We start from the raw sequence: 12494 nt of genomic DNA on the forward strand, positions 1-12494 counted from the left end.
ACACAACCAAACACATGAGGCGGCAGATTAGGAACAGTTGGAGCCACAACTGCTTCAGCAAGAGCTTGATGGGGTGTATGAAACACAATAGTACTGGATGGCACTCGATTGATAATATATGATGCAGAAGTAAGTGCCTCTCCGCAATACATCAGTGGCATATGTGCTTCTATCAATGAAGCACGAACCACTTCCAGTAAGTGACGATTCTTTCTCTGCTACTCCATTCTGCTGAGGCGTATTAGAGCAAGTAGTTTGATGAATAATTCCGTGTCCCGCAAAATAATGTTGAAGGTCAGAATCCATATATTCACCACCATTATCACTACGAAGTACTTTTATCTGTTTGTTGTACTGAGTGTTAATCATCTTATGGAACTTTTGAAACAACGCGGTAACTTCACTTTTGGTTTTCATGAGACACACCCACGTCATTCTAGTGCAATCATCAATAAAAGTAACAAACCATCTTGAACCACCCAGGGTAGTATTTTTAGATGGCCCCCCAATCATCAGAGTGTATGATCATAAAAGGAACTGGACCCCTATTGAATGATAATGGAAAAGAAGCGCGATGGCTTTTGCAAGTTCACATACTTCACAATGAAAACTAGAAATATCAAGTTTTGCAAACAAACTAGGAAATAATTTTTTTAAATAACCAAACAACGAATGTCCCAATCGTCGATGCCATAACAAAATTTGAGATTTTTGTCTCTCCCCCTCAGAACCATCATCAAGAAGAGTTTGACGCAGTTTATCCGAACTACTTGACACCAAATCCAGATAATACAACTTCCCACGCTTAACACCATAACCAATCGTTTGCTTCGTTGTGATGTCCTTAAAAACACAACAGTCAGGACAAAATATCACTACACAATGTAAAGTATTAGTTATTTGGGAAACTGATAGAAGATTAAAGTCTAATGTAGGAACTACTAAGACAGAATCTAAGTTTAAAGTTTCAGTGAGAGATATTGACCCTTCACCAGTAATTGGAGCTTGTGAGCCATTTGCAGTAGAGACTGTTTTTTGTAAGGATGGTTTAAGGGGAGAGATTTGTTTAGAATCACATGTCATATGGTCTGTGGCACCGAAATCAACTATCCATGAATTATTCGAAACAAGTGAAGAAACATTTAAAAATCTACCATCGTTACCTGTTCTTGCTACTGATGCAGATATTACCATGGAATCCTTTCCTTTCTTTGTTGAAGCCATTGGAGCACCAGAATTTTTCTTTGTCTCCTTCTTCCTCTCCAGATGTTGTCCCACCAATCTGAATATCCAACCAACTCGAAACACATGTCAATTGTATGTCCAGATTGATTACAGTGTGTACACTTAAGTGATGACTTGTCCACCTTAGTCTTTGAGTATATCTGAAAAGACCCTTCTTGATTGTACCGGTTTAGAGTTGCCATAACAGCAAGTTCAACTTCTTCCGATTCTTTTTCCATCGTTGTACGTCGAACAGATTCACGACGAACGAGTGCGTAACATGATTCCAATTCAGGAATAGGATCCTTTCTCAAGATTTCACCACGGATCTGTTCAAAACTTTCATCTAATCCAGCAAGGAATATATGCACCCTTAGCGCTGAATTGATTTTCGATAGGCTTCAATATCATCATAATTCTCCATAACCACCTTGTCACGATGATCCAACTCTCCAAATATTTCAGTTAGTTCTCCATAATAAATTGAGAGTGCTCTGCCATTTTGTTTTGCCGAAAACGCTCGTCGATTTAGAGTAAATACCTGCATCTCATCATCTCCATCATAAAAGGCTTTAAATAATGCATCCCAAATCTCTCTAGCAGTAGGTAACCGAATATATCTCTTCATGATTTCATGTGACATAGACATCAACAACCATCTCTTGACTTTTTGATTATCTGTGTGCCACTTCTCATATCTAGGATCTTCCTCGGTAGGTTTTCTTGTCCTTCCCATAATAAAGAAGGTTTTTTCTTTTTCAGCAATATGCATCTCCATGATTTGTGACCACAAATCATAGTTTGTTTCATCAAGAACAATCCCAGGCTTGAATATTGCACCTTCAGATTGAAGGATAATAGGAGCAAATTTGTTTTCCATATGCCCTTTTTGTTTTGATTTATTTTGGTACAATTCTGAATCACTAACCATTATTCAAGAACCCTAGCTCATAGATACCATCTTCACAAATATATGATCAAGAAGAAGATAATTCTTATTATGATAATCTTATCAATTCTGGTTACACAACTCATGAATATATAGAGCCCAATATTATGATAAAGCAAAGATCCTATATATTAGGAAACAATATATTATCCTTAAATAAGAAAATATATTAACACGGATTTCCAATTGATGATATTAATGCACAACCTGTATTATTTTAATTAAAAATAAAGGAAGAAGCTTAAATGAAAATGAAAAAAAGAAAAAGAAAAAAATGATTCAAATCCGAGTCATTAGTGTGTTCAGACCAGACACGCGCGAGACACGCATTTTGATGCGTCAAACACACGTCGTGTTAGCGTCCCACGCCCGTCCTGTGTCGGACGTGGACACGGCTCGAAAACTGCAGCGTCTGTGCAACCCAGCTACCACCGCTATATTGATTCTCCACAGCCTAGTTAGCAATTCGCAATACGGGATACGTTCGAAACGGGATACGTACGCGTATTATACGGATTTGTAAAAATCAAATTCGGTCAAGAATCCGGTCAACGGTTCGTGATACGGGAGTAATACGTAACGGCATACGTACGTATATAATTCGATTTACAAATATGAGTTCGTCACCGAAAATTCGGCACACGTATAATAACAGATATTCAGAATTTATATATAATCCTGCAAATACATAGTTCGAACTTCGAAATACAAAATATTTATACATATATATAATATATATCTTAGATTCTGGCAGACATAAATACATTACAGTCTATTTATACCCTGTCCCAGTGCATATATAACAAGTTAAGTTACTGGAGTAATGTTTTAACTCCACAAAAAATCAAAATATAGACACAAATTAAGCAATTAGATGTGTCAGTTAGAGCCTAATTTGTTCCAAGTATTAAATACCTACTGATGACGATAATTCATTCTCGAAGATGTCCCAATGCCGCTACACATTCTATCCATCCAAGCAGCATTCAGGTCCCTTTGAGCATCGGCTACAAAACCTTCATCAATAGCTTCATTTAGATTGCCATTAACAAGTTCAGTGTCCCACTCTGCGAGATTTTCAAGATTAATTGGGTCTCTATCTTTTAACTCAAAGTTCAAGGAATTTTTCAGCATTAACGGGTTCATCCTTATGTACACCAGATCTTCCAACATCTGTGGAGCCAATCTGTTTCTCTTTTTTGTTTGTGCGGCATCGAAAGCACTCCAGTTACGTTCACATGCTGAAGCACTACACGGCTGACTTAATAAACGAATGGCAACCTTTCTTAGTATAGGAACAGAGCCTCCATTTGCTTCCCACCACACCCCTATAATAAGGCCATAAACTTAGATAAACAATACACCCTATATACGACTAATTATCCAAAAACAAAAAAGAAAATTCATTAAAAAAAACTTACTTGGATGACAATTACTGATTTGATCTATTGAGATGCTTGTAAAGATCTTTGGATGTTTTCCATTATAGAGTAAAAGCTCTTGCGAAAACTTGGTTCTTTCAGTGGTATCAATCAGTTTGTCATAAATATATGACAAGGCAGCTTGCACAGCTTCATTAGTATATGAAATATTTCCATCAAACATGAAAGGAGGGTTCAAATACATGGCAACAACATGAACCTCATGAAGCAGGTTAGATTTCGCTCTGAATTCAAACAATTCCCATATATGCATATACTTAACAGGATCCTCTTCACATCGTTTTTTAATTGCCTTTCGTGCTCTATCTGTTGCTTCATAAATGTAGCCTGAAGTTGACCCATCACCGTCGACTAACCGTAATACCTTTACCAATGACTCCATTGCTGAAATTAGCTCTTTCCCATCCTCCCAAAATGGTGTTCCTTGTATAAGCTCTTTGACTATGTCAGCAACAGCTCCTTTGTTGTACAACATGTTTCTATATTCAACCGATGCGACCAAGTTTCTCAAACCATCTTCAACATCTAAAATAGATTGAAGCATAAGAAAGTGAGACGCAAACCTGGTTTTAGAATACTTTCTCAAATCTTTCTTGGTATGCTCTCTCATTAAGTCCGAAAGAATGATATGCCTATAGAAATGGTCATATATCTTTCTTGCTTTGAGAAAAATATCTTTAACCCAATCAACATAATCATATATATCCTCAAACAACAATTGAACTCCATGAGAAGCACACTTTGATTTGATTATGTGGGGATACTCTTCCATGATCAGGTTACAAGCAAGTCCATAGTTTGAAGCATTGTCGGTCACAATTTGCGCTACATTTTCAGCACCAATCTCTTCAATAACTGGTAAAAGTACCTCCCTTATAAATAAACCTGTGTTCGACTCTCCGGATCTTTCAACTGATTTTAAGAATACTGCCCCTTTTGGTGAGTAAGCAATCACATTTATAAACGACCGTTTTTTCATATCTGTCCATATGTCTGACATGATGGTGCATCCAGTTAAACTCCAAGATTCTTTGACTTCATTTACATAACGTTCCACATCTGCTTTAGTATTGACAACCAACTTAGTTCGAAGAGTAGAATAACTAGGTAATGAATATCCAATACCATATTCCGAAACAGCCTTAATCATCTCAATAAACCCTGTTGTCTGTATAACATTAAAAGCAATGTTATTCAAGAAGAAACAAAGAGCTACTTTCATGTCCACCGCATCTTTATCCTTTTTGCTGAGCATTGCAGGTATTGAAGTTTGTTGCAATCTTGGTTCTTCACAGACACTAACACTGCTCTCCCCAACACTCCCAGTAGATGATTTAGCTCTTTTAGTCCCACTAACATTAACACCGGCCTCCCCAACTGCAATAACAACAGATGCTTGTACTTCCTCAGGTACTTGTGCACAAACAGCAATGTCACGACCTTTAATACCTGATAAATGAGACTTCACTCTTGCTACTCCTCCAGGAAAATCTCTTTTGCAGTACTTACATTTGAAACGGTTATTCAATTTCTCGTCATATTCCCAAAATTTATCTTTTATCTTCGTCATCTCCTACCAAATACACACTGAAACTAGTTTTAAGTATCAACAAAACTAGAGAAAGAGAATTTCTTGAACGAATAACGATATTAATTTATAAACATATGAATCCAAATTAAGCTCATAATATTATTCATAAATCTATAACCTAATTCATTATTCATAATATTATTAATCAACTAAAATTGCAGTAACAAAATATCTAACCTAAGGATATAACCAATCATGGATTCAATACAATCCAATATAAATTAAACATAAATAGATATACTGTTGATTCAATTGAATCATATTGAAAACCAAAAAATCAGAATCAAACATAAAAATACAACACATAATATGTTGATGGAATCATGCCATACCTTGTCGCCAGCCTTAAAAGCAGATATTGAAGGATTTGAAGATAGGAAATCAGAAAACGAATTTGGGTGCGATCTGTTCAGTGACTGAGAAGGTAGACCGTAGAAGAAGGAGTTAGGTTAAAAGAAATCTTCATTCTCTCTCCAAATTTTCTATTTATACACAGACTCATTTCTTAACCCTATTTTTCCCGTCCGAACGAATAAAAGTTGATTCGGAACGTATAAGACGCGAATAATTCGGGATCTTCATATAACACGCGTACCTGGGTCAGCCTTTCAATGGGTCGCCCGTATGATTCGTTCCCGATTGATACGGCATAATTCGCGAATTATTTGCCGAATTGCTAACTAGGCTCCACAGCGGTGAGTGAAGCCTATCTGGCAAGCCACGTGGCTCTTGGCAAGTCCCAGCATAAAACGAATCTATCATGGCACCCCTTTCACAGAACAGCATTTCCTTTTTGTTGTCAATTTTGTCTCTACGCCCGCCTAATTCTGGAGTCTTCTTTTTTTTTCATTTTTCATCAAATGGAATTCGCCACCACCTTTTACCTAAACCCCTTTCTTCTCCAGTCTTCTTAAAACCCTACAAATTTACTGGTTCTGGTGGTGGCACTAATGGCGATTTCTGTATTGCTTACAGCTTTATCTCGTCGTGGTCAATCTCTTTCTTCTTCTTATGAATCTGTAAGTTGTCTACTCTATCCAATTTTGGGGTTTCATTCAATAATTTTTCACTGCATGTATTGATTTTTCAACTGTTAGGGATTCTCAAGTTGTTGTTTGCTTGCTACAGTAGTCTAATGTGTTGTTTTGAGTTCTGAATCATGAGTTGGACAAAGTGTAAAATTATCAGATTGGGCACGATTTTTGTTTTTAGGGTTTTATGGGTGCAGTGAGTTAGCATTTTCCCTATAAGGAGATTGCGAAATTGGATGTGCTCCCACTAGTAAAATCGACTTCATTGATATTAAGCATAGACATCTTACTCAGTAATCTAGTGTGTGTTGTTTTGATTTCTCAAGTATTAGTTGGACAAATTGGGGCATGATTTCTTGTAGAATCGACTTCATTGATATTGTGCTGTGAGTTGTTGAGTGCTCTGTATAGGATGTTTTTCATATAGGGAGATGAGATTTTGCTATATTGGATGTGCTCCCAGTCCCACTAACTTCATTGATAGTGTCCCTTGAGCTCAGTTCAGAAACAAGATAGAAGGTAAAAAGTTAGAAATTACTTCAATGCTTGTGAAACTTGCTCATAGAGATGGTTCATGGAACCAATTTCCCTTCCTTTTTATCTATATTCCCTTTCTTGCGGGTAGTGGAACAGCATTTCATTTTGCTTTTGATTCAAGTTCTACTACGTCTATACAAACAAACAATTTCCCTAGTTATACTGATTTGATAGGATTTCCGACTTGTAACAATTATACTGAGACCCCTCATGTAACTACGGCTTTGGTTAGGCAACAGCTCATGTCTGGCATGGTGTTATATATAGGTTTCCACTAGAGGGTCTTCTTATATTGGCAGGCATTTCTCTTGAATTTGTATCTGCGCTGGAAGTAGTTTCTGTGGTTTAATTACGGTGTTAGCTAAAGCTCCTTTTTGCTCATTCATTGAAGTAAAGCTGTTTTGCGACTATATCCTGTATCAAGAATGTAATTCTAGTAATTCATGGCTGCATGATCTAGCTTGAATCCATTGCTGACAGCAATTTGCTGTTCTGTCTCCCTTCGACATGTGCGAATAGAATTTGATTTCGTATTTTGTTTTGAATCTTTAATGCCAATGGCTGTTCATAATTGTTTGTGGGCTTTTTCTTTTGGTGTTCTGCATTCGAAAAACGTCCACAAGTAATTTTGAATCTGTCAGTTCTCATCTCGTGTGCCCAATTTTTCATTGAGTAATTCTCACTGCTTCCTATTGCTTTTTTACGTTTCAATTCTTAGGGATTCTTAAATTGTTGTTTACTACATTAAGCACAGACATCTCACTCAGTAATCTAGTGTAAAATTATCAGAATGGGGGCACGGTTTCTGTTTTTAGGGCTTTATTGGGCAGTTAGTTGAGTGCTATATATTGGATTTTCCCTGTAGGGAGATAAAATTTTACCAAATTTGGATGTGCTTCCACTACTAAAATCGACTTCATTGATAGTGTCCTATGAGCTCAGTTTACAACAAAGATAGAGCGTGAACAGTTATAAATTAGTTCAATGCTTGTTAAGCTTGCACATAGAGATGGTTTGTGGAACCAATTCACTTCCTTTGTCGCTATATTCCCTTTCTTGTGGGTACTGGAACAGCATTTCATTTTGCTTTTGATTTAAGTTCTACTACGGCTATAAATACAAACAATCAATTTCCCTAGTTATACTGATTTTATAGAATTACCAACTTGTAACAACTATACAGACACCCTCCATGTAACTACGGCTTTGGTTAGGCATCAGGTCATGTCTGGTATGGTTTTATATATAGGTTTTCACTAGATGGTCTTCTTGTATTGCCAGGCATATCTTTTGAATTTGTATCTACGATGGAAGTATTTTCTGTGTGTAAGTATGCTGTGCGCTAGCTTCCAGAAAGTTCCATTCAGTGAAGTCAGTTAGAAATTACTATAAATGCTTGTTCCCATTCCTTTGGTTAGGCATCAGCTCATGTCTGGTATGGTTTTATATATAGGTTCTCACTAGAGGGTCTTCTTGTTAGGCTGCATCAACTCTTGTCTGGTATGGTTTATAGGCTCCACTAGAGGATTTTCTTGTATTGGCAGGTGTATCTCTTGAATTTGTATCTATAACGGAAGTGTTTTCTGTGGTGTAAGCACGGAGTTAGCTAGCTTCCAGAAAGCTCCTTTTTGCCCAATTATTGAAGTAATGTTGTTTTCGTGACTATGTCCTGTATCAAGAATGTAATTCTGGTAATTCATGACTGCATGATCTAGCTTGAATCCATCGGTGTTCTGTTCTCCCTTCTACATGTGCGAATAGAATTTGATTTGTATCTCATTTTGAATCTTTAATGTCAGTGCCTGTTCATAATTGTTTGTGGTTTTTTGCATTCAGGTGTTTAGGACTGTTAACACCTCGTGGAATAGTTCACTATTGGGCAATACGTCCACAAGTTTGGGTAGTAGAGCATTCTGGTGAATACAGCTCTTTTCCTTTACTTGAATGTTATTACGAATTCATTTATAGTAAATTGATTTTATATTTTTGTTTCTTCTCCAGCTCAAAATCAGATCACTGTGATTCAGTTTCCCAGGTTAGTTGTTTGTTTTTAGTTTCCCTCTTTGGATTGTTTCGTCATCTAGAGTCGTAAATTTTGATTTTCTTTTTTACTTATTGTACTATGATACCATGTAATAGAACAAAGTTTCTGAGTCCAACCTAACAAAGGTAGTTTTCAAGTATGTATGCGGGCATGACGAGTTTCGAGAAAACAGTAGGTCCTCTGAGCCCATAATAAGAAAGGTTCTTGAGATTCCCAGAGGACATACTTTCTTTGAGTGCAGAGATGGAGATGATGTGAGCTATTGTAACTTGATCGACTTTTGTTTCTCCTTAATGAGGCGTCTTAAGCAGGATGCAGAGTCAGCCAGAGGAGAAAGAGTAACAGAGATGTGTTTCATAGAAGCTTCATTTTTCAAAGATCGTATCAGAAGTATAATAGATAGTTCAGGGGATATTCTAAATCTAAAAGGCATGATTGATTGTTTGGAGAATCCAGACTCTTTTCCCATTGGCAAAAACTCGGGCACTGGATGCAAACTCACAATCGATCTTGATGAATATTTCGATATTCGTACATGGGTATGTTAGACTGTCTATTTGAGATTTTTCTGCGGCGTTTAGATTTTCAACTACTAACCACTGCTTGTTTCTCACCTCTTGTCTCAGGAAAAAATATCAAGTGGTGACAAGCATGTGCTGGAAATCATTCTCAGTGAGCTTAAGAAAAATGGGTTCGACTTCAATGAAGATCCAGCAGCACTACAGAAAATTGAGGAAGCAGTTGAGAGGGCAACCACGAGAATGACAAATATGATCAAGCTTAATCTGCCAGTTCCTGCTGGTAAACCTGATACGAGTACGACTATCAGTTGGGAAAAATGCGCTGGTCTACCTATATTGAAAACTGCCCGTCAAGAATCATTAATTCTAAACCTTCTTCAGTGATTTTGTTTGGCGTTCTTGTTTTGAATACAAGAAATGAATCAGTTAGCTGGGAAGATATAAATTATGACATACTTCTATGAGTACTAACTTGTTACTGTCGTTTCTATTTTTTGTTTAGTGAGCTTGTAAGTATAACATACTCCAGTAGGCTACCATTGGTGGTTAGAACTGTGTTTTAATGGAAAGCAATGAACACATATTTTGTGAATTCTATCTTGCTGCTAATCTCATTAAGCTTATTCCTGACTGTCACCACCATCATTCAAGTTCCGTTGAACATAATTGTTCAATCTGTATTCTTGGTAGTCCTTCGTATGCATGTGTTTTGTTCTTAGAATCAGGTTTAGTAGGTGTGGCTACAGCTCTGGTTGCCATTGGAGCTAGTGCAGCAATGGCAAAAACGGTGCAGATTCTTCCTGATCAGGTTAGTTTCCTTGTATCGTCTGTTCTAGTGCTTTGGATGGAAATTATAATTTATCAGCATGGCCTTTATCTCTAAGGTTTTCAGAATGTTCATATCTTAGCAACATTACTTTACAAACATGGTTTCTTTTATCTGAACACTGGATTCAAACAATCGTCAGAATAAACGTCAAATGTGAAATTTGAAGAACAATAACTACTACTAATACTACCTGTGTGACTGTGAAGAACAATAATTACTTCTAATACTACCTGTGTGACTGTGTCCGTCTATGGCCAACTTGGCTCATTCTTTCAACTGTTTTGATAAATCACGAACCATAAATTGACTAGGCTGTATATTTTAGAGTGCAGTGGACAAGTTCCACAAACCAACAGTAATATAAGGAGAGGTTGCAGAGAATGAGATTTTTGTAACATAATTTGCTGTCGGCGGATAACATTACTAGTGTTAATCTTAGATCAGCTGTCGGTGGAATTCTTAGTGGGTGCTGTCTGCAGCTTGAGTAACTTTTTTGGTGGTGAATCAACAGAATCATTATCTTGATGTGCACAGACTCTCTTGGGTGTTAACAAATGATCAGGTGTGGCAGCCATGGAAATTGCAGGAAATGCTAGATGGAGGTTCGTTCCTTCTGATTCAAGAACTGAATCAATCAACAATAAATTCTTCATAAAAGAAAAAGGTTCAAAGCTGCGTAATCACAAAAAAAAGGACGCTAGAAACAGGGATTGAACCTGTGACCTTGTGGTTAACAGCCACACGATCTAACCAGCTGGGCTATTCCAGCGTTTTTGTACTTCAAATTCCTTCTTTGCGTCAGTTAACATCCTTCTTTGCATACAATATTCCTTCTGTTAGAATCAAATCAAAAACAAATTCATCAGTAAATAAACAACACTATAAAGTGTAAAAAAAAAGCTACGTATATATGTGGATCTACTGAGTTTGAGTTTTACCTTGGATTAATGACTGGCCTTGAACTAGCTATTTGCGTGCTCGTAGCACTGGAGATTTGATTCTTATTTATAGCAAGAGATTACATAGTCAGTTACAGATTTGTAGAAACTTATTCAACAGCCTAACTTACTGGAACTAGTAAATAGCTAACTTAAACGACCGAACAGATTGGCTAAAGACTAGTGCAGTTTTGCAACTGCCTTTGACAATCTCAGCTGAGCATGACTAGCCGTAGTATGCTTAACACAAACCTACTGGTTCCCCAACATACACACGAAGTATGGTGTTGAGTCTGTTGACAACTTTTCTCCATAAACCTGATTTTAACGTGTATGCATAAACTTCATTCTCTGCTATATATACCAACTTGTAATCACTCATTTGTTGGGTTTCACTGCCTTATGGCCCAACAACATGAGGTATCCCCTTAACCTTTTAAGGGATGAGATTAAAAATTTGTCCAAGTTAGGTTAAAAGTCAACATGAGACGTTTTTAGTCTCACGGGTTATCTTCTCGAATCGTGAGAAAGGAGGTGGAGAGAGAAAGTGAGAGTGGGAGAAAGGAAAAACCACCATTAGAGTTGATCTTTGGTGATGATTTGAGTTAATCTTTGAAGAAAAAGAAAGGGTTCTCAGCGAAGGATCTATTGGTTAGTGTGGTGAAGATTGATTGATCAATTTCCACATCTCTTCAAAAGGTGAAAAATCTAGGGTTTGTTCAAATCCTAGTAGTAAGTATCTCTTACTCTTGCTATTCTCAATTGATAGTGAATCTTACCTATTTAGGTGAATGAATTGTTGATCCACCCTTGTGGTCAGTGTAATTAGGAAAATTGATTATCCAAGTGCTATATGCACCTTGAAGTTGTTATTATCCCCAAATCGGGAGAATTGTGTATAACCCATTATTGATTATAGTGGAAGATTTGCCCGTGGTTTTTTACCCTTCACCTTGGAGGGGTTTTTCCACGTAATTGCCGGTGTTGTGTGATTGTTTCTTATATCATCATAGTTGTTTTATGTCCGCACTGTGTTTCATTGCTTGTGTGGTTTTCGTATTTTACATAGCGGCTCGGATTTTGCAAGTCTCCCCCAACAAGTGGTATCAGAGCATTGGGTTGAGCTAATCCTGTGCAATGACGAAAGCTAGCACTAGTAGTAGAATGATCATCTTGACCGGTGAGAATTATGTGATATGGAAGGTTAAGATCGAGAAATGGTTATATTGTGAAGATCTCTATGGTCCAATAGAGAGCAAGGGAGTAAATCCTAAGATGATAGAAGATAAATTGTGGAGTGTTGCTAATCGTAAAGTTGTTAGTTTCGTTCTACAATGGGTTGATGATTATATTCTTCGTCATGTGGCTAGTGAGAAACTAGCATATTC

General features: G+C 37.1%; 2 protein-coding genes and 1 long non-coding RNA gene across 5 annotated transcripts; 1 reads left to right on the forward strand and 2 right to left on the reverse strand.

Moving 5' to 3' along the window:
- Positions 1-3088: 3088 nt before the first annotated feature.
- Positions 3089-5185, reverse strand: LOC113340594. The gene is made up of 2 exons (XM_026585719.1): positions 3595-5185; positions 3089-3501 (listed from the first exon to the last, which is right to left on the reverse strand). The coding sequence occupies exons 1-2, from the start codon at positions 5183-5185 to the stop codon at positions 3089-3091; spliced, it is 2004 nt and encodes a 667-aa protein (XP_026441504.1).
- An 813-nt stretch (positions 5186-5998) lies between these two features.
- Positions 5999-9939, forward strand: LOC113340488 (chaperone protein DnaK-like). 3 transcript variants are annotated; one of them, XM_026585628.1, is made up of 5 exons: positions 5999-6225; positions 8611-8690; positions 8776-8809; positions 8914-9357; positions 9445-9939. In XM_026585628.1, the coding sequence occupies exons 1-5, from the start codon at positions 6157-6159 to the stop codon at positions 9721-9723; spliced, it is 906 nt and encodes a 301-aa protein (XP_026441413.1). In that variant the 5' UTR covers positions 5999-6156; the 3' UTR covers positions 9724-9939. The 3 variants fall into 3 exon arrangements, with proteins under 3 accessions (XP_026441413.1, XP_026441414.1, XP_026441415.1); XM_026585629.1 differs by having other exon boundaries at positions 8956-9357; XM_026585630.1 differs by having other exon boundaries at positions 9130-9357.
- Positions 9940-10224: 285 nt separating this feature from the next.
- On the reverse strand, positions 10225-11136 carry LOC113340565. The gene is made up of 3 exons (XR_003355555.1): positions 11107-11136; positions 10892-11001; positions 10225-10781 (listed from the first exon to the last, which is right to left on the reverse strand). It is a non-coding gene; the product is annotated as an uncharacterized LOC113340565 (long non-coding RNA).
- Positions 11137-12494: the final 1358 nt, after the last annotated feature.

Source organism: Papaver somniferum, unplaced genomic scaffold (genome assembly GCF_003573695.1).
Source record: "Papaver somniferum cultivar HN1 unplaced genomic scaffold, ASM357369v1 unplaced-scaffold_22, whole genome shotgun sequence".
NCBI lineage: Eukaryota > Viridiplantae > Streptophyta > Magnoliopsida > Ranunculales > Papaveraceae > Papaver > Papaver somniferum.